The 23,175-nt window shown below is 42.9% G+C and overlaps 1 protein-coding gene across 4 annotated transcripts in view; it reads right to left on the bottom strand.

Moving 5' to 3' along the window:
* MYH11 (myosin heavy chain 11) overlaps positions 1-23,175 on the bottom strand; it is a 108,905-nt gene extending 85,730 nt beyond the window's left edge. For all 4 annotated transcript variants that reach the window (XM_063100603.1, XM_063100602.1, XM_063100605.1 and 1 more), the window contains exons 1-2: positions 23,109-23,175; positions 8,206-8,570 (exon numbers count right to left, since the gene is read on the bottom strand). In XM_063100603.1, coding sequence (XP_062956673.1) covers positions 8,206-8,550 — 345 coding nt within the window. In that variant the 5' untranslated portion in view covers positions 8,551-8,570; positions 23,109-23,175. The remainder of the gene's footprint in view (positions 1-8,205; positions 8,571-23,108) is intronic.

Below are 23,175 nucleotides of genomic sequence, written 5' to 3' on the forward strand. Positions count from 1 at the left end.
TCAGTACTGCCCAAGGCTCTGATGGCCACAAATTGTGTCTTCCTCTCCTCCCACAAGAACTGGCCAAGGGAGGAGGAGCAGAGATTCCATTTCTAGATTACACTCAGGGCAAAGCAAACAACAGAGAGGTTAAGCGACATGACTAAAGTCACCAGACAAGACCATAGCAACACCAATCCCAGCTTGGCCCACTCCCAGGTGTGACATGGTCCATTACGCTATCCAACCTATGCCTGTCCTACAGAAACAGAAACAGTCAATCAATTCTTGTTCATTCATTCATGCATTCAATGCGAATGTCCTAGACACCGTGCGAGGTGCTGGGACCACAGTAGAGCACACAGAAAAACACAAGGTCCCTGCCCTCAAGGGGCTTTCAGGCAAGGGCTGGAGCTGGTTAAAGAGTGGGAGGGTCCTTTGAGAGCTCAATCTGCTAAGGAACAATGCTGTGTGATGGGGGAGGAAGGTCGGGGGAGGGGCAATGGTCAAGGAGGGGATGGTGAGCGGGGAAGGAATAATCTACCAGATTCTCACTATTCCCCTAAAAGGAGATGAATGTGGCCAACCTAAGGCCTGTCTAAATATCTATCAATCATTTATTGAGCACCTACTATATACCAGGTGTGTCAGAGGCTGCAGATAAATAAATCAATGACAGCCACTGCCCTCAAAGAACTTACAAATCAGAAGAGGAGACAAAGACGTTAAAAAATAACAGTATAAGAACAGGAATTATAAGAACAAAGGAGATTAGGCCCTAACCCATATGGGGGATGGTCAGAAAATCTTCTGGGGAGAGGTGCTCCCTGCACTATTTTTTTTCTTTATTTTTTTCTTTTTTTTGACAGCTGGCTGGTATGAGGATGCAAACCCTTGACCTTGGCATTTTCAGCACCATGCTCTTTGGCCAGCCCATCCCTACACTATCTTAAAGATCTAGAAGGAGTTTACCAGCTCAGGAGGTAGGAAAGACACACAGGCAGGGGGGCAGAGACAGAAAGGCAGGAGAACGGGACATGGGGTGCGTGGGGGTAAACTATGAGCAGTTTGGTACTGCTGGAGTTTAAAGCAGGAGAAAAGCAAGGGTGAGAGGGATCAGGATCTTGCATAGGTAAGCAGGGGCCAGGACCTGCGGCCAGCCTGATGGGGCTTGATGTCTACCTGGATGCCTCTCCTCCACCACTTGATCACCTAAGCCCCTTGTATCCATCCTGCAAACACCAGCTGCAAGTTCCCTGTGGGCAGGGAACCTCCTCTTGCTCTTCAGCCCCAGCACAAGCCTTGACACACAGTAGATGCTAACTAAATGCTTGCTAAATGAATACCTGAGGGGTAAATTAATAATAAAGCTTCCCTAGAGCAGGGGCAGCCTGCCTTCATCTCTGCAACCCAGGGGGCCCTGCACTGCACAAAGTAGGTGCTCAGTAGACATTTGTTGAGCCAGAGTAGGGGCTGTGTCCTGTTCATCTGTGTCCCCACCTACAGCACAGGCCTCCCAAAGAATAACTGCCCAATCAATGATCATTTGAATGAAGGTCAACCATTCTTCAGGTCACACCTCCACCTCCAGTGCCTCTGGGGCCACACCTATAGCCATACCCCTTTCAGAATGTAGTGTCATTTACAGCCCAAACCAACCCCACCCAAGCCCTTGACCTGGAGGCAAGTAAAAGGCAATGGTTAAAAGGACAGACTTGGGTACTGGGGACTTGGATTTGAACCCTCACTCTGCTGCTTCCTAGCTGTGTGACCCTGGGCAAGTCCCTTAACCTCTCTGAACCTCAATTATCCTCCTCTGCAGAACAGGGGGACACAACAGCAATTTCTTCATAGGTTTGCTGTGAGATAACACTCATAAAGCATTTAGCACGGTGCCTGGTCTGCAGTCGGTGCTCAATCAATGTTAGTGACTAATAAACCTCACAATCTTGGGGCCTTCACATCTGCTGTTTCCTCTATCTGGAACACTTTCTCCCTGATCTTCCCAGAGCTGTTTCCACCTCCCCTTTCTGGACTCAGCCTAAACACCATCTCCTAGACAGTGAGCTGTACAGTACTGTATCTCTGCACTTAGTATTTGCTGAATAAAATGAATAAGAGAAAGAAGGAATGCATAGCCATCCCAACTCCATCACCAGTTTCTAAAGGAAGAATATTACTTTCCTCCTGTTTGCTTAGAACACCTCTCCTGGGGCCATGCACACAGCAAGCACTCAATCCATGCTTCCAGGCAGATCTGAATCTCTGTTCAGTTCAGCAAACCCTTCCTGAGCAAGCCGGGGTAGAACAACCAGAAAGGAAGATCTGGGCAGGCAGTGGCATGTCTCCTGTAGGGCGCCTGGGCTTCCAATCTGCTGTTCCTTCTCCACTGTTCAGCCTCAATCCACCCTCACCCTGACCCACCCCATCTGTAGCTGGCTGTGTTTCTGCCTCCCCATCCCCACAAGCCCCTTTCCAGCTGGTTAAGTTCAGAGGTTTCAACATCCCTGCCTCCTGTGTCCCAGCCGGCATCTCACAGGCCCTGTGCCACCAGCAGGTCCCAGCCTCGGGCCCAGGATTTCCCTCTTGTGACCGTATTAGGAAGCAGCTTCAGTTTTTCCCCCAACACTTTATATGGTCAGCCACAGAGCCCTGCACAGGGGGCTGCTCCCACAGCCTTGGGCAGAAACAAGGAACAGGAGGGAAGGTGGAAGGAACACGGGCTTTAAGAAACACAGGCCTGGGTGGAATATCTCAGCTTTGCCTCGTTACCTGCCTGACTTGTGCATGTGGCCCAACGCAAGCCTCCTCTTCCTCCTCTACAAAATGATAGTCATATCTTCTTGGCAAGGTTGTAGTGCAATGTCACGGCTTTCTGAATATCTATCCTAGAAACAGACACAATCCACCAAGAATGTGCTTTTGCTACAGCTTTGATTTTAATGGCAAAGAGACTAGAAACAACATAAATGCCCATCATCAGAGGACAGGCTCAGTAATTACAGTTCACTCCTGTAGCAGAAAACTGTGCTGCCATTAAAAAGAGCATGAGTGCCTTATCTCTACTACCACGGGTGGATAGCCAAAACACTCAGTTAGATGCAAAGAGCTAGCTGCACAACCGCACATGGCCTGCGCTGCCATTTTTGGGAGGTGCAGGAGGGGCTCTACATATGCCTGTGTATGTATAAAATATTGCCGGAGGGCTACATAAGAGACTGGTGGCCACAGTTTCTAAGGAGCAGAACTGGAAGGTTGAGGAATGAGAACAAACAGGAAAGTTCTCTGTACTCTTCTATACTATTTTATCTAATATTTGCATGTATTGCCTATTCAAAAAGAGGTTTTCAGTATGACTAGATAGTTATGAATGGACACAGGAAAGAGCTACAAGATATGGTTAAGTGCAAAATGCAGGCTGCAAAACATACGTAGAGTTGTTTTTCACTGTATTTGCTATGTATGCATATATGCATACATGACCCTGTAAATCATGTTTGCCCCCAGGGAAGTGGGTTGGGGGCTAAAGAGGGGGGACTTTTGCTTTTTATGATGTTTACTTATTTTTAAATCTTCTCTTGTGGTCTTTGCATAGATATCCTTGCATTATTGGAGGAGGTTCTTCAAAGCAACGACCACTTGAAAGTTCTGAAGGGCTAATTCACGTGGTTCAACAAAAGGCAGACTCCAGCTGTATTTTCTTTCCACCCTTCAGGGCCCAGCACAGTGACTGGCACCCAGAAGGCCTCTGCTACCTGTATCCCTGTGTGGACGTTCCTCTGGAGAAGGCTAAGATTGCTGAGTCAGGTCTCTAAGATGAAAAAATTAGCATCTGCTGGAGTTTGGAAGGAAGACCTCTCATGACCCCCTGGTCTTCCTAGACTGAAATTATACCAGGAGAAAAGTCCTTTTGGGTTCATGGGTTGGGGATTTGGGTTTGGGGACCCAATGAACAGCAGGGTCCATCCACCTTTGCTCTGGATCATGTCATTCTCAACCCTGGGGGCTTCATGCAGGGATGGAAGGTCCCACTATCTACAGGGATCAAGCAGGTAAGGCATGCGAGAAATGGGGGGAAAATAGAGGTACAGTGGTCAATAGCTATCAGCCTCACGGTCAGAGAGACAATAGGGAATGGCAGGGCCTGTGGAAAAGCGGAGAGTATTCAGCCCATATAACAGGGACTGTTACTTTGCATCCTAGGTCCAGGAGTGCCAGGTCCTTTGCTTTTTCAAGAAATGCCAGAAACTGAGGTTTTTTTCCTTTCTTTTCCTTTTCCTTTCCTTTTCTTTTTTTGATATATCACATTAACTCAATTTTTAAAAAATCACTCACTCTGGGCCAGAAGATTGCAATCTCTAATCTAGCACCTAGTAGGTACTTAGGAAATCATAATAAAAGGTTGGACTCCTTCCTTCTGTGCACTTAAAACTTGTCCAACTCAAAGTTAATGATGCCCAAAGCACTGTCCTCACCTGTCCCAGCCCACACCCATCACCTCCTGCTCTAAGACCCCTGTTACCAACCCTAAGAGCCCATTTCCATCATGGGTAGTCACCTCGGCCCTGGACTCACACAGACCTTGTCTGAACCCCAGCTCTGCCCACTTACCAGCGATGGGACTGAGCACATCTGAGCCTCACTGTTCTCATCTCTAAAATGGGGTAACAGCATCTGTCTCACAGTGTCATGGGAAGCATTAAACGAGTTTGCAGTTAAAAGTGCGGGTCCTGGGACCAGCCTTCCTAACTTTGAGACCCACCTCTGTTTCTCATCAAGTTATTTAACTTTTCTAAGCTGCAATTTTTTGATCGGTAAAAATGGACATAAATAATAGTAAAGCTCCCCTACATAAAAAAAATTGCAGTAGTGGCAATAACTATGTTAGCATAAACTCTTGACACAGTAAATTTGAATGAATAGTAGCTGTTATCATTGTCATGAGGGTAACAGGCACCTTTGAGAGTCTAATGAAAGCTAAAACCCTCTACCCAGAAAAAATATACATATGCACAAACTTTCCCCCAAATCAAGAGGCTTACAGACACCCCAGTGCTCATTCACAGGTACTGAGTTTAGGACCCAAGTGTTAGAATCTGTCACAGATCTGCATCTAGCTTAGATGTGTCTTATCTTCCTCCACTTTATTATAAAGCAACTTCAGGACAATGATAGGGCGCCCTGACTCAGTATCCCTCAGAGAAGTGGGAGAGCGAAGAAAACATACATTTTACAGTCAGACAAGACCAGACTCTGAAGCTAAGCACTTCCCTAAGTGTGTCTCCTCAGAGATCCTTCCTGAGCATGTGTTAGCCCTCTGCCTCGGTCACTTCATCTGCAGGGTGGGCTATCAGCTTTGTCATCACTAGTGTCATAAAGGACAAATGTAGACTGGGGAGGACTTGGGACAGTACCTGGCATAGAGAAGACCCACACCGGTTGGGTTCCCTCCTCCTGAATCCCTTTTCCCCATCTCCTAGCAAAACAGCAGGGACAGAGCTAACTGCTTAAGTGGCCCATGAAAAATTCCAGGCAAGGGAACTCAGCCTTGGAAGAACAAGGGAGCCTTGGACCAGGGATCTGAATGATCTGCAGCAACTCAGGTAGGTCACTGGACATTGCTGAGCCCAGAACCTGCACTGCCAAGATAAGGAGACCGCTCTTCTGGCTTCTGCAGACACTTCTAGATTCAAGAGGACAGGTAGTCTGCAAGGACCTTCTCAAAGTCCCATCTTTTGGGGTGAGACTCTTAGAATGCAGGGAAAAGTTCTCTCCATCACCAAGCAAAGTTGGTCATGCCATGGGCCCGGTGTCACCTTGCTACCCAGCTATTAACAAGAGTCATGCATTCTGTTATTATGGGCTGGGAGAGTAACATTCTGTGCTCCCCCACCCCAACCCCCTGTCCTTTATCTTCTCCGTCACAAGCAATGGTTTCTATTAAGCGATTCGATTGACCGAAAAGAAACAAGATAGGAACAGGTGCACTGTCACGAGGCTAAAAGGGTTCTAATCTAATCTGTCTAGAGAAGCATAGCAGGAATTTGAAGCTTTGATTCATTTTTTAATCTGCTGTCAGAAGATAGTCTGGGTCTTGGGACCTTCATGAGCCCCTCATTTTTTCTGATTTCTATTTTGAGCTTGAACGCTGTGTCAGAGGACAGCAGGTAAAACAGATACGTAAGCCTTTCCTCAGTCTCCCTGCATGGAGATGACACATCCTGATAGGAGACCTGGGCTCACAAGGAGCCCGTTTTCCTTCCAGCTCCCTGCAGACTGGCGTCCTTAGAAATATCCAAGGTACCAGGTCAATAAAATTTCCATACAAGGAATGTCATGGACAAAAGGGACTTAGGGAAGTAAGAAAAGGGCTTCAGCAATCTGACCCTCAACTTCCTCGCCTGTAAAAGGGGACAAGCGTACTTAACTCAATGGATGCTGTGTTGATTAAATGAGATAGAGTGTGTCAAGGTACAGAACCTGGATTAGAGGAGCTATTTACTGGGTATGAGTTGCTCCCTCTTCCCCTTTGGCTTTTAGAAAAGCCATTAATATAAAGGGCTGGTGAAGTTCAGTTGGTTAGAGCGTGGTGCTGATAATACCAAAGTCCGGGGTTCAATCCCTGTACCAGCCAGCTGCCAGAAAAAAAAAAAAAAAAAGCCACTGTAACTCCTTCTGAGATACCCATAAGAAGAATGGATAATGGTACATCCACATGACAAATGCTGTAGCCCTTAAAAGGGTATCTTTGGGACTGACTAAGATGTAGAAAAATACTCAGCATTAACTTGTATATAGAAAAAAGAACAAGTCATAAACCATGTGCATAATAAGCTCTTAAACAAGTAAGCATGTACCATTCTCACAGAGACAAAGAATACACCTCATCTCTGGGTGAGGACTGATTTTTGTGTTTGCTAGGCTTTTCTGAATGTTCCAAGTCTTCAACAGTGAATGTGTCTTATTTTCCTAATTAGGACAAAAATTTGCAGGACACTTTGAGACAACAAGGGGCTTCTAGTAATTTTCACATGGCAAAATGTAAAGGGCAGGAACAAAAAGACATAATGATGGAAGTGACTGTTTCCGTGATTTTGCAAAGGACCCAAGAACATCTGACCAGTGATAACAAAAATGATCATAGCAACAACAAAAACCAGTAATAATAACCCCTAATATTTTGAGTGCCTACTATGTGTCAGGAAGTGTGTTAAGTGTTTCTTTTCAGAATAAATCACTCTAGAAGGCTGGTAGTATTCTTGTGTCCATTTTACAGAGAAGGAAACAAAGATTCAGAGAAATTAGGTAACTTTCCCAAAGGATCATCAATACCCTCGCAGAGGAGACAGATACAGGCTGGGCAGACGTCCCCCTGCCCACCAGTCTGGCATCACGGGGACAACTATGTCTCTCTTGTTCTGGTGAGTTGGTGCCCCCCAGAGTCACCCCTCCCCCATCATCTATTCCAGGCTGTCCAACAGAACATTCTGTGATGACGGAAATGTTCTAGACCTATGCTATCCAACACGGTAGCCACTAGCCACAGGTGGCTGTTGAGGCCTTGTCATGTGCCCAGTACTAAATAAACGAATTGTTAAGTATTTGCCTTTAACTAATTTAAATCTAAATTTAGTTAGCCACGTGTGATGAGTGGCTACCATATTGGACGTTACATCTCTAGTCCACTTCGATTTGCACAGTTGACCCAGAGGAGTCCCGGGTCCAACCAATCTGGGCATTCCCATCTGTGATGGAGAAGGCCTCCGTGAAACCTAGACAGATTTTCATGTCTTCTACCCACCTGGCCACCAGGATAGACCAGCCTCTCTGAGAAGGTTATGAGCTCTTCTTTATTGCCAAGATAGAAAAAGGGCAGGGAACAACATCGCTGAAATCTGCTGAGTGTTTATCATGTGCCTGGGCACTTTGCATGTGCGGTCACCTGGAATCTTCACCCCTCTTTATGTGGTGACAGTGATTATTCCCACTTTACAGAGAGGAAAACAGAGGCTTCAGGAGGTGAAATAACCCATTCGATGTCACAGAATGGTGTAGGGCAGGACTGAGATGTGAACCCATAGCTGAACAATTCTACCTCATCATGCGATCTCCCTCAGTCAAACTTGCAGCCTTCCAACGTGAACTCCAAACATGTCTCTAAATACCTCCTTTCCTTACTGGTGTAAGAGGCCAGGAAGAAGTAACTGTCTGCCCCAAGATACTCACGTATATGAGTCCTGAGAAGTACCGTTCCCTCAGGTTGTGTAGCACGGAGGCTTCGTTGAGGCATGTCAGCTCCGCCATGTCCTCCACCTTGGAGAACTTGGGCGGATTCATCTTCTGGATGTCATCTTTGCCGACTGTGACCTTTTTGCCATTCTCCACCAGCTCCACGATCACCTCATCCCCCTTCTCCTCCTTGATGCTGGCCGCCTCGAAGCCCTGCTTCTCTGAAGGGACCCAGACCAGCCTTTTGGCGGCCCAGTCGGCCTGGGCCACTGGGCTGTTGATGATATTTTTGTCCACAAAAAGGAACTTCTCATCATCACTGAGTTGGCCCTTCTGTGCCATGATGCCTGGTGGTTGGTCCCCTGTGGAATAAGGTGACAGGTCAGAATTGGGTCAGAACCAAGCCCTAAAGACAGATAAACCTCTCTCCTCACCATGACTAGGGACACGGTGTGCAGAAACATCCCACAATGTACAAAGATGCTCCTGTAGTATTGTTTATGTTGTCCAAGAATAGAAACATAGGTCCTTGAGAAGAGGATTTGCATCATTGCCCACAATAGCAAAAAAATCAAGGAACAACCCAAATATCCATCAACATGGGATGGATATGTAAACCATGGCATTTTCATACAATGTGATTCTATCCAGTGGCTAAGGAGCAAGAAGTATGTCTATATGTGCCGACATGGAAAGATATCCAAGTCTTACTGTTTACTGCAAAAATAAAAAGAGAGTCCTCAAGAGGTTAAACGTAGAACTACCGTATGGTGTAGCAATTCCATTCCCAGGTACGTACCCAAGAGAAATGAAAACATACATCCATGCAAAACTTGTAAGTGAATGTTCATAGCAGCGTTATTTATAATCACCAAAATGTAGAAACAACTCGAATGTCCATGAACAGATGAATGAATAAAACATGGTATGTCATACAATGTTATTGAGCCATGAAAAGGAATGAAGAACTGGTACATGCTAGAACACAGCTGAACCTTGAAAACATTATATGTGAAGAAGCCAGTCACAAAGGACCATTAATGTATGATTTCTTTTATATAAAATGTCCAGAATAGGCAAATCCATAGAAACAGAAAGTAGATTAGTGGTTGCCCAGAGCTGGGAGAGAATTTGAGGGTGACACCCTAAGGGATGCAGGGTTCCTTTCTGGGGCAATGAAAGTGTTCTAGAGTTTATTGTAGTAATGGATACTCAACTTCAAATATACAAAAAGCTTTTGGATTATACGGTTCTAAACAGGTATTAAGCTCTTAAAAAATAAAGAAGGGGGTATTGTAAAACAGTAGATATAACAGCCCATTTTTGATTTAAAAATATTTAGAATCTATGCAGGCAAAACAACTGAAGAAATATTCACTTATTGAGTGCAGTTGTAAGGGGAATTTTAAATTTTTTTTCCAATTTTTGAAATTATGGTAAAATACACATTAAATAAAATCTACCATCTTAACCATTGTTAAGCATACAGTTCTGTGTGGCATTAGTAACATTCACAATGTTGTGCAATCATCACCACAATCCATCTCCAAAACCCGTTTCATCTTGTAAACTGAAACTCTACACCCTTTAAACAATAACTCCCTATTTACCCCTTCCCCCAGCCCCTGAAAACCACCATTCTACTTTCTGTCTCTCTGAGTTTGACTACTCTAAAGACGTTGTGTAAGTGGGATCCTACAGTATGTCTTTTTGTTACTGGCTTATTTCACTTAGCATAATGTTCTCAAGGTTCAACCATGTTGTAGCATCTGCCAGAATTTCCTTCCTTTTTAAGGCTGAATAATATTCCATTACGTGGATATACCACATTTTGTTTATCCATTCATCCATTGATGGACACTTGGATAACTCACATTTTAGCTATTGTGAATAACACTGCTATGAACATGGGTGTACTTTCTACTTTGTATTTTTGTCCTATTTGTCCTTTTATAACTTTTTATTAATTTATGACCAACAAAAATAGACATTTTTACAAAGTCTTCAAATAGCCAATGCACATAAAAAAAAAGATGTTTGGGTATATATACACAATGGAAAACTATTCAGCCATAAAGAAGAATGAAATCCTGTCATTTGCAGCAACATGGATGAGCCTGGAGAAAATTATATTAAGTGAAATAAGTCAGACATAGAAAGATAAATACTGCATGTTCTCACCCATATGTGGAAGTTAAAAAAAAGTCGATTGCATAGAAGTAGAGAGTAGAACTGTGGTTACCAGAGGCTGGGGAGGTTAGAGAGAAAAGAGGATGGTTAAGTGATGGAAAGTTATAGTCGGACTGGAGAAATAACTTCTAGTGTTCTATGGCACTATAGGGTGACTATTGTTAACAATAACTTGTATTTTTTCCGATAGCCAGAAGAGAGATTTTGGGAACTAGCAAAAAGAAATGTTTGAGGTGATAAATATGCTAATTACCCTGATTTGATCATTACACATTGTATACATGTATGAAATATCACTGCACCCCACGAATATGTATAATTACTATGTGTCAATTAAAATAAGAAGAAAAAGATGTTCAATCTCACTAGTAATTGAAGAAATGTAAGTTAAAGCAATGAGGTGTTGATTTTCACCTTAGCAGTTTGGCTAAGATGAAAACCATCGATAATATCCAGTGTTGTCAAAAGTGTAGGGGACACACCTCCGCATACTCCACCTTTATGGATGGAAGAACCTTAAAAACTATTCATACCCCTTGACCTGAGGTTCCATTTCTTGGAATTTAGCCTCCAGAAGCAGACAAGTGCTAACAGATGTACAGAATGTGCAGTGCAATGATGCTTGGAACAGCAAAACCTGTGAGCAACCTTAATGGCCTTCAGCAGGTACCTTGTTAAATTGCAGAACATCTATTTGATAGGATGCTATGATTCTGCTAAATATTTAAGATGTGTACTTTTGTTTATGCCACACAAAGATTTTTCTATTTTAACATATTTATTAAAATATAATTTACATGCCATAAAATTCTTCTATTGTAAATGTGCGTCCAGTGATTTTGTAAATTCAATAATTTTTAGTAAATTTATAGAGTAAATTACTCTGTAGTAGTGCATCCATCCTTATGACAAATTTTGGAGCATTTCCATCACCCCAAAAAAAGTTCCTTCATGCCACTCTGTAATCAGTCTCCATCCCACACCTCCAGCCCCTGGCAACCACTTATCTACTTTCTGCCTCTATAAATTTGACTTTTCTGGACATTTTATATAAATGGAATCATGTAATGAGTGACCTTTGACTATGCAAATATGCTTATGGTGTGTTTTTACGTTAAAAATATGTATAAATGGAATACTACTCAATAATAAAAAGGAGAAAACCAATGTATTAAAATAGATGAGTCTCAAAGGCATTATGCTAAGTGAAAGAAACCAGACCCAAAAGACCACATGTTGTATTATTCCATTGATATGAAAGTCTGGAAAAGGCACAAATATGATAATAGCAAATCCGTAGTTGCCAGAGGCAGGGAAAAGAACTGGCTGCCAAGGGCCAGAAAAGAGCTTTTGGGGTGATAAAAAATATTCCGTATCATAATTAATGGTAGTGATTATGGGACATTATACACGTGTCAAAACTCATTGAGCTGTATGCTTAAAAATCAGTGAATTAAAAAAATTGGTGGGTTTTATTATATGTAGATTATAGCTAAATAAAGCTGATTAAAATATTTATAATAAAATCTCAAAATTTATATGTATGTGTGTACATTTTTAAAAGTCTAGAAAACTATATACTAAAACATTAAACTATGGTTCTATCTGGTCAAATATGGGACAGTTTGAACATCAGTAAGAAAAATAACTACAGTAGTCGAAAGACAAATATGTTTAAATCCATGTGTTCCTAATGATTAAAAAAAATTTTGTCATTTTTTTGTAAGATGCTGAAGAACTCATGCATTATTTTGAAAACTAAAGGGAGAAAAATCAAAATATCGATTCTGTCTTTCCTATACAATGGTTCCTCAGGGAAACTAAATAATTGAAAATAAATCTTTCTTTATGTGAGACTGAGTCATTAAATGTCCTGTCAATATGGGTAGACCACTTGCAATAGATTCATATTATCTGTCCTGTTATCCAAATGTGTCCATGAGAAGTGCTCAGGCAATGAGCCCGTATGGGCATGTGCAGTCACCGGTTCCAGACCCTCTGACTGTATCTGCAGGAGATGTCCCGGTCACACTGGCTCCCATCCAGCTCCTGTAACCTGCTGTTGCTGTCCTCCAAAGAACTAAGGCGCTGGCTGAATTAGGATGGGCGGCCACTAGGACCTACTGTGTGGTTGCCTACCTACTTTATCAGAGAATTCATGGCTGCTTCGAATTCACTAAGATAATCCCCAAGCTCAGTCTCCAAATCCCATAGAGATGGAATAAATCCTGTATCCCATGACTGGACCCCCAGAACCAAGCAGCCAGCTCCTGAAACAGGAACCTCTTGGGAGAGGCAGATTTGGCAATACAAAATAGGAGGGGCAGATATTCCAATATCTACTTTTCTCTTTCAGGGGTGAAAATAACAATAATAACAACGAGAAGCTGATTTGCTCAGAGGGGAAGGTTATTTCTCCTGGGAGATCTGACCTAGTAGCTGATGAAAGAAAAGATGGAGAAGTAAGTAAATCATTCCCTAAATCTGAATAATCACTTTAGTTATGTAAAAAGTGAAATAAAGAACTGTAGAGAACACACATTGCCCTGGGCCTAACAATCACACTTTCTGCAAAATTGTCATTGAATTTTGGTTGGGACATCATAAGCCCAACAGCATCCTTCCCCACTCCACTTACACTGTCTTAAATACTCCCTTCTACTTGGAAGAATTCCAGCTAATAAATGTAAAAAAATAATAATAAAACTGGAATGTAACCATTTTTGTAAGCCCTAATAAAATAATGGGTCTTTGCAAAGACTATCAGGAGCTGCTAAAACCATTAGACTAGTGGTTCTCATACTGCCTCATGCATCAACTTCTAAGTCTGTAGGTCTGGGGCCCAAGAATTTGCTTTTTTTGGGGGGGGGGGTGCCTGGCTGGAATGGGGACCCTTGACCTTGGTGTTGAATTTGCATTTTTAACAAGTTCCCAGGTGATGCTGGTCCATAGTCCACACTTTAAGACTGGCTGCACCAGTATTAGATCAGGGTGGAGGACTATAAGACATGGTACCACCTAATCCTACTAATTAATCTTAGCATCAAAAAAGAAAGAGGAAGTCCCACTACCATTAATGAAACATTCTTGCAAAAAGAAAAGGGGGTGGGGATGGGGGCAGGGGACTGAAGCGATAAAGCCTCCAGATCTAAACCCTGTTTACAGGAAATGCAACAGAGTTGGAAAGGTGGGAAACTATAGAACCAAGGACTGGGTCTCTTTAACTCACAAAGTACAAATGAAAAGGAGGAGATCCTATAGATAAAAGAGACTTGAAAGAAAAGAAAACGCAAATGGGGAATGGACATATTTCAAAAATAGGGGGCCTCTTAATTAACTTAAAAGATCTTTCTGAGCCTAAATAAAGTGCATGTTTATTGATGCTGATAAGGTTTAAATTGCTCCCTCTTCTGGAGAGGCAACATAACCTGCAGTCATGGAAAGAGATCCTGACTTTGGAATCTGACCCCGAGTTCAAATCTGATTCTGCCACTGCAGAAGGTGTGCTTCTGGCCACTTTATGTAAATTTCTGAGACTTAGATTTCTCATGCTTTAATATTGGAGAAATAATGGATACCTCACAAGGCTGTCAAGAGGATTAAACAGGGTATGCCAGGTGCTTTCCTGTTTCTCGTGCTTTCCTGTTTCTCGGCCTTTCCCACTTCTAAGCACTCTCACCCACTTCACTCCTTGCTGATAGAAAGCATTTATTCCTCTTGCATGTTTCAATTGTGTTTATTTCTGAGCAGCCAGAGCCACAGAAGTGGCTCAATATGTATGTGCGTTCTTTAATAGTGTAACCAAAGTTAGTTTAATCAGATAGGAAACAGTAGGAAATGTGGCAAATTCTTCAATACCTTGTTTCTTAGGAGATGCTGCAGTAGATTTTGCCACTTTGTTGGGAGAGGGGGAGAGAGAGAGAGAGAGAGAGAGACTGAGGTGAAGACACACAAGAGGAATAGGAAGGGTGGCAGGGATGGTGCAGAAACAAAGATTGACCTCAAGTGTTGATAATTGCCAAAGTTGAGTAACTGTTCTACGTTTGCACATTTCAACTTTTTTGTAATGAAAAACCATAACAGCTGCAATGAAAGATAAACACTGATAGAACCAGAGAAAGAACCCCTCTCCCTTCAACACACACACATTCTTACAGGGCAAATCAGAAATAAAGATATATTTTGCATTTTTTATACAGCCACCCCTTAAATGGAAAACTTTAAGAAATTGAATGTTGTTGTTTTAAAAAATTTTATTTGAAAGCTCTCCCCTCAAAAAAAAGAAAAATTTATGAGATAAGCAGGAAAATGTGAACATTGGTGTGACATGTTATATTAGGTAATTTGTTAAATTATTTGGTGTGAAAATGGGATTGAGATTTTGTATATTTAGAGGGTCCTTACCTTTTAGAGACATTGTGAAGTATTTAGAGATGATATAACTGGGGCTTGTCTCAAAATAATCAGGGCGGGGGGGAAATGAATGGGGTGCAGAGGAAACAAGATCAAGGCATGTGCTGATAATGGCTGAGGAATGAGTATCTGGGGGTGTGTGACACTGTTCTTTCTACCTTTGTGTATATTTGACATTTTCCTTAAAAATGGAAAAATATTACTATATAAACTTTATAAAACTACCTTCTACTTGGAAGCAATGTAGATATTGCCCTATTTCGCATTGGGTCTCTATGTCATACACAGGGCCGAGTTTTCTGAACACTAACAGTAATAGTTAACAACCATGGACCCCTTACAGCCCCTGGGCTAAAGCCTTCATGCGCAATGTCATCAAATAATATCCGTGCAGCCTTAAGAGTCGGACTGTACAGTCAACTACACCTTGCAGACATGGAAACTGAGGCTCAGAGAGGTGAAGGAATCTGCCTGAGGTCAAACAGCTAAGAAGTAGCAGAGCTGGGATCTGAACTCAGGTCTGATGCCAGAGCCTGAGCTCTTCTGCCTCCCATACAAGCTTGAAGGGCTCGTCAGAAGCTCAGCAGAGTACTTAATGAGTGAACCAGTCCTTTAAGACACCTGGCACATAATAAAATCCAAAATGGGACCAGAATCAGATTAAGGGAACTACAACTCCATGCCACAAAGAAAACACACTCTTGAGCAAAAGGTGGCAGATACAAGAGGAACACTCTCTAGGATTCCATTTAAATGAGGTCCACAACCAGGCAAAATGAATCTATGGCAAAAGAAGTCAGATAAGGAATTACCCCTGGCGATGCAGTGACCATAAGACACAAGGGAGCTGGCCAGTACAGAGATCCAAACCCTTGACCTTGGTGTGACAAGGCTGCACTCTAACCACCCCAGCTAACTGGCCAGCCCCTGATATTCTTCTGTTCCTTGATCTGAGTGCCAATCATGAATGTGGGCACTTTGTGAAATCCATCAAGCTGCCTACCCACTCAAAAGTATGAGTACTTTTCTGGATGTAAAGCACACTTCATTTTTCTTATCTTTAATTGTGGCGAAACACACAAAACATAAAATTTACTACCTTACCCATTTAAGTGAACAGCTCAGTAATGTTGAATATATTTATATTACTGCGCAGCCAATAAAGAGGGTTTTTAAATTTTTACTTTGTACTTAATTTATTATTATTATTATTATTATTATTATTGGCAGCTGGCTGATATGAGGATCCAAACCCTTAACTTTGGTGTTATCAGCACTGCACTCTAAGGAGGATTTTTTTTAGCAGTGACCAATTACACCCGAGAGGGCCGAAGAGTATTTTCCTTATTCTGAGCAGTGTGGCAAGTAAGTGCACTCTTTCTAATTGCCATGTTGATGAGCTATCTTAAAAGTCAGAAAAAATGGCAAAAAATTCAACAGAAAAATAAAAGGACACACAAATCCCCATTGCCAGGAACTCTGTCTAATCTAAGACTCAAAAACAAGATCAAGTGCAAAGATTTAGTCTCTGTCCAAAAAAGGAGAGAGAGCAGCTGGCTTGCTTCGCCTGTCTTTGATGCCTCTGACAGTTATGATGTGCAAAATCTGCTTTGGTCAAAGGAAAGCAGTACGGGGGACGAGAAGCTCAGGCTTAAGCTAGAAACTAGAATGGCGTTTCCCAGAATATGCTCATTGGAACCCCAGTCACCTGAAATATTTGGGACAGGATGGGATCAGGGAGGTTAAAAAGCTCTTCAAACATGATTTTGCAGTGAAATCCATTTGGAAGGTGCTACACCCTCCCTGCCCCTCACTGAGATACAGAGCACGCATCAGGACATCCAAGTCCTTGGAAGATCCCGAAATCTGAAAGCTACTTCACCCTTTTGAACCCAGGGCCCCCAAAACAACATTTGGCCACAGATCTGCCCTTGAGAAAATCCAGTGAGCCTAGCAAGTTAATAATACTAATATTAGTAATCATAGCTACTGACAGATATGATCTCGTTTAATCCCCGCAAAAACCCTGGAAGAGACACCATTACCCCTGCTTTACAAGTAAGGAAACTGAGGCACAGAGAGGTCAAGTCACTTGCCCATCATTTTATGGCTAGTTATGGTGGAATCTGAATAAAGATATATTTTCAGAGAACTTTTATGCTTTGTCCACCTTCTTTGTAACAGGCAGAACTCTTGAGGATAGAAGGAAACTTAGGCATGCATGCACAGGACACATCTCGAATTGGTCTTGGCAACTCGAAGGCTCCAGATAATCTGATTTTATTGTTATAAGGACTTGGCTCGGCATGCACCCAGACCCTTGAGTTTTCAAACTTGGAGTGGTGACGATCAGGCAAAAAGTGTCAGGTCATGCATTAGCTAGGCTGATTAAAGCTGAGGGCAGTTGTCACCTGGCATGCCAACTGCAGAAGGTCACACAGGTAGAGTGGACCACGGGGTGGTCCAGCCTCAAGGAGACTCTGCAGCCACCTTGTTCTGCCTCCCCCAAGCCCTTGTCCTCTTCCACCTTCTTCCACATCCAATGTCCTGCATCATCTCAAGGGCTCAAAGGACAGCTTCAAGATTATTACACAGAACTGATGGACACTAAGCACAGTGCACTCATCAAGGGCTGCTCTTGGACGTTGTGATGAAAGAGAAAGACTCTGTCACTACTGGTGTCAGCAATGTTTGACACATCGGAGTGTCAGACGTGGTCACAGTCCTGGCTTCCTTACCAACAACTCACTGCTTCGTTCTGTGAGCTCATACCAGCCACTCATTAACCTCTGGAAGACTACAGAGCCTTGATGTACAAGACCCAGTTTTGTTACTGGGTGGCAGTTCCAGGTTCTTGGTCTAACCATGAAAGAAAAAATCTTTCACAGGACCAGTGAAAGGAAAGAGAGAAGGACAGAGAAATGGAACGTAATTGGGCTTTCTTACAAACCAAATGTACGCACAGTGCACACGTGCCCCCGGATTCTTGGGAGGGGTGTTATATGTTGCTCTGGGACGGGGGTTTCTCTATCATAATAAGGAGAAGAATATTTAGCTGTGGGGGAGGATCTAAGTTAATTAAGGCCTAATAGGCCGCTGTGAGGTTGTGTCAGCTTCTGGTGAAGCATCTGAGTTTCTGAAGTTACTGCTCACTCTCTTAACTTTGGCTGATCCAGTCTGAGTATTTATGAGTGGCCTCCCTGGGGCGTGTCCCTATTCTGTCCTGCCTCAGCTCTGCCCCAAACTCGCTGGGTGACTCTGGGCAAGTCACTCTCCCTCTCTGGGCCTTTTGTTCTTATTTGGAAAAAAACAAGGGTGGGTTGACCTAGCTCTGTCATTTTATGGTACCTGTGATTCCAGATCAAAGGGTTGACACTGGACCAATTGGGAAGGTTCAGCTGCTTTTGTTCGTTTAACCATCAGTTTTATTTTCCCCAGAGGAAGTCAGGGGTCAAAGATCTTGCCCCTTCTGCTTCAGCATTAATGACAAATGAATTAAATATTCCAGAGCCCAGTCAAAGAGTGCAGGATTGCACATCATTAGGCCAGGTCAGCAGCTTCCCTCAGGATTTTACTGCCAAGCCACCAGCTCAAGATTTTGGATGAGAAACACAAACCCACATGTCATCAGGGGTCAGGTAAGCAATATAGAGAGACCCAGGCCAGAGGTTAAATTATTGCTCATATTTTCAATGCCACGCAGGCAAAGTGAAAGTTCTCTGTGTCTGACCTGCAACATGTCACACCAGCCGGAAGGACCTCCCCAGTGGAGATACTAGTTCAAGGCCTGGCCCAGGAATAGGCAGATACCACATGTGCAGCAGGGAGGAGGAGGAAGAATGGGGCACTCTAAATAAAGCAGTTCTCTGGGCCCTAAACTGTCCCCAGGAGGCAATTTGAACTCCAAATCTGTGATTAATAATAAGCACTGGATGAGGTGAGCATTATTTATTCCTATTTTCCTGCTAAGACTACTGAGGTTCTGAAAGGTAAATCAATGGCCCTCACTTATAATAGCTGGACCCAGGATCTGAACCCAGATTTAACACCCAATTTACTCTTAGCAGAAAATCTTTCTTGCTCCCTGGCCCTGCCCCCCAGTGCCACCTCCGACCACCACCATTCACCCACACCCCCCTCCCAAGGGCATGGTCCCTAGGAAACCCTGTGTCATCTTAACAGGAAGAATGAATGGTGAGCCTGCCAGTTCTTTGTCGCCTTAGGACATTTGCCTAATTGTTTGATTTTCACCTGATCAATTGATTTTAAACTAACTCCGGAAGGAAGTTCTTTTAATTAGCAAAACTAAATTATTTTTTCCTAACAACCGAAAGAACTTGATCAGTAAGAGTTACATCCTGCAGAGGATGCTTTTGGAAGAGAGAGAACAGGTCACTTCTGACCCTAAAACCTCCATTGTGTTTTCTATTTTACAATTCTGGCATAGCCCAGTTAAAAATAAATGTATAGTCTCATCTATGACTGTTAGAAGTTGAATGTCTTTAGAGGGTCATTTAGTAATATCTATCAATTTTAGATGTGTATGCCCTTTAACTTAGAAATTGCATTGCTGGGAATTTATCCTACAGATAAACTCATATAATTAGATAAAAAATAGATACACAAGAATATTTCCTGAAGCACTGTTTATAAGAAAAGTGGTGTGAATCTGTATGTTTCAATAAAGGATTACGTAAGTAAGGTGCTAAAGTTCCATATAATAGGATATTATGCAGCAGATAAAAAGAAAAATGCTGAAATATGCTGATGTAGAAAGATATTGAAGATATGTAATTAAGTGGGGGGAAAAGACTAGTTTACAGAATGTCAATACTGTGTTTATTTTTTAAATAAAGGAGATTCGGCTTAGAAGAGTTTTGGAAACATACACAAGAATACAATAACTGTGATTACATCTGGAAATGGGGGAGAATGAAGGTGAGAGAATCAGGGAGAAAGATATTCTATCTGGAGACAGGGGAGTGGCTATAATGACACCTGGTGGTCTCAGACATTGGCCCCTTTTGAGATTCTATATCATTTGCTGCCTGCGTCACCAGGAGAAGGGAGGACAGGTATAGTCCACAAGGCGAGTTCCAGTGTGCATGAGTCAGCTGGCAAGTCCTATGGCCCTTTCTTAGCAATTTGATGAGGGCTGTTGCCCGAGATCCCTGGATCCCTGATACAAGTCAGAGATGCCCGACCTCCCATTTGGGAACTCCAGGCAACTTCTGCCTCCATCCTCTGATTACACACGAAAGTTCCTACAAATCCTTGCCTGGCTTTCTCCAAACTCAGTCTTTCCTCCATCATGTAGCCGTGGTTAAATGTGTTTAAAGGTCAGGGATGGCGGGAGGGGACCCAGATAGCAAAAGGGGAACTGCGAAAGCCAGACAGGCTCCTCCTGGGCACAGGTGATCTCTTACAGGATACTACCGAGACCCTAAATGAATCACAACAGGCTAATATAAGTGGAGTTTGTACCATTCCTGACACAGGTAAGGAAGTGTGACTATAATAAAGTAGAAGTTTCTAATAATCACTACTTTTAGCCCAGATAGGAATTGAGTTTATAAAAAGAGACTACATAAAAGGAAAATTAAGGACAAGTTTCTCCTTTACGGAAAGGCCACACAAGAGGTTTACTTGTTCTGCCAAGAACTAGCTTTGCCATACTGAGCAAGTTCCTTAACATCTCTGGTCAGGTTTGCTATAAATAACCATTTACTGAAGTTTACCAGGGGCCAGGCACTGTGCCAAACCCTTCATTCAAATGATCTCATCTAATCCTCCCATTAGCGAGGCTCTGGAGTTAGAAGATTTTGGTCTGTAGAATCCTGTCTTCCTCGTTGCTTAGTTGAGCTATCTTGTGCAAGTTATTCAGACTCTCTGTTTGTAAAATGGGCCAATAATAACAGTATCTACTCAAATGGTCGTTGTGAAGACTTAGTAAGATAATGCCCATAAAGGCTTCGGCATGTTACCTGGCAAAAGTGCTCAACAAACATTAGCTTTCTCATTAGCTCCATTTTACAGATGGGAAAACTGAGTTTTGGGGATGCCAATATAGAGGACTGCTAAATTTGCTTGTGACCTTCTATGATTCTAATGGATTTAAAATTGCACTTGGTTTTCTAGAAAAAATCTAATGTATATCCAGTTTAGGATTATTATATAGTTGTGCCTAAAGCATAAAATCCACCTGTTTGGATTCAACGCACTGCAGAAAGGAGACAATTCCCCCCCAAAAATAAAACTTCCAAATAAGAAGAGGTAGGAAAAAATAATCCCCCTTTTGTCCCAAATGTCTTCTCCTCCAGTCTCCTCCACTGATTCCCTGAGGGGAAGGACAGGGCAGAGAAATCTCCAGAGCCAGGACGAAGAAGGCTGCAGTGCAAGGCTGGGTAATTGACCAGGGGGCCAGGGATGGCCTCATGGAAAATGCTTCCATAAATGGGCATGTTTGCCTCAATCTCAGCCCTCCCACAGAAAAGTAATGATAACAAATCCATAACAAATACCTTGTACGGAATAACACATCTATTTCAGACATGATAATAAAAAAACATAGTGTTTACAAGGCGAGCCCTGCAGACTTCTCAAAGAAAACCCAGCTAGTGTTTTAGACTTTGGGGATGGCAGCTCACCTAAGGCCATCAGCTCCAACTAGAACACCAGCCCACCAGGGGACAAACAGTGCATTTTATTTTAAATTTGCAAAAGGTCAGTTTATGTTTTCTTTAAAGAGATGATGATAAACATTGGCTTTGCTGGAACTATTTGGTCCCACCCAAAACCTGCCTCCAACAAGAGGCGTTTGTTCATGGTAAAGAAAAAAGATGGTGGGGTCAAGGGTATAATCTTAGCATGTGACAGACCCAGGAAGGGGTTCTACTGCTTACTAGCTGTGTGACACGGGGCAAGTTACTTAACCTCTCTGAGCCTCAGCTGCTGTATATAGTAAACAGGCATCTTAACATATCTCTCATGAGATTGTTGTAATAATCAAATGAAGTTAAATGCTGCTTGCACATAAGTGTTCCATCAACAGTAGCTATCTCCACTGGAAGTCACCATAGAAAGACTGCTTTTCCTTCCAACGAAACTCAGTATCTTATTTTACGCCCTGTCATCTAATGACTTTCATTTCTGCATCTTCAAGCTCCCTCTCTTTTAACAATTCTAAAATAGTGTTTTTAAGTAAACCAAACAAATGAAGAAAACTGCACCAAAGAAAACAAAACTATGGCAGCCTGCTTTCCCTTTGCCAAACCCTGGCCAGTTTACAATTTCATTTATCAGTCCTTGATATTGCAACTAAACGCTCCCCACCTTGGGTTTCTAAATATTTTCTTTACCTTCTTGACAAGCATGGCTTTTACAGTGCCTTTCCTCAAGTGGCAAAATCCCTATCAGCTCTCTGTGCTGGGAGAAAACTTGCAACAGGCAGTAGCCACACTTTCTGTCATTTGGCCGGCTTGGTACATTTGTACTGGCAGCTCTGCAAGAAATCCCAGCGCAATCTTACCTAATGCACCTGCAGGTCATGGATTCAAATGCGGGCTATGGCGTCCACCTGCGTATCTGGGGCCCCCTGAGGTCAACCTGGATGATTTTTGGGGGGTGGGGATGGGGGTGAGGAGGGTCCAGGTCTGGAAGAAAACTGGGCTGATAAGCAAACTGGATCATAACCAGCCTTATCTCCCTAGGATTATCAATGTGCACATCCCCTAGACTGATGAAAAACACTCCCCTTGACCCATTATCAGCAGAGCTAAGCGATGCTTCCAAATCCACTTGGAGTCTCACTTTGCCTGCCTGTGTGATGGCAAATGACTTTACCGTGAACTTCAGCTGCATTTTTTTTTTGTGCCTAGAATAACAGTGAGAAGCCTGATTGTCAAAGCTGGACCTCTGAGATTTCTAAGGGTGCGTATCTCCTAGACTTGCCTCATAACAAGAATCATCTGAGACTCTTGACTTTTTTTTTTAATTACAGTTTTTCTGGAGATTCTAGCGGAACTGGAGTTGGGCTTAGGCACTACTATCTTTAATAAGCACCCCCAAGGTGGTACTTCTCACTGGCAACCTCGGGAAATGCTGGTTTGGGGAAAATCTAGGATGATCTAGGATGATAGAGCTGAGAAAATTGAAAATCGCCAAGCCCACCTCCCTCACCACAATCCTCAAACAATGATACCAGAGACTCCTCAGCTCTCCCCAAACCCCTGTAGACTGCCCTATGGGACCCTCAAATCCCCCACCAATCTGTCCCCAGGAGGAGCATCACTACTTACAGATCTCCAACTGGGGGTTAGCCAAGAGGAAGATGGAGCGAGAGCTCAGATCTGGCACACCTCCCAG

This window comes from Cynocephalus volans, chromosome 6 (genome assembly GCF_027409185.1).
Source record: "Cynocephalus volans isolate mCynVol1 chromosome 6, mCynVol1.pri, whole genome shotgun sequence".
Lineage (NCBI taxonomy): Eukaryota > Metazoa > Chordata > Mammalia > Dermoptera > Cynocephalidae > Cynocephalus > Cynocephalus volans.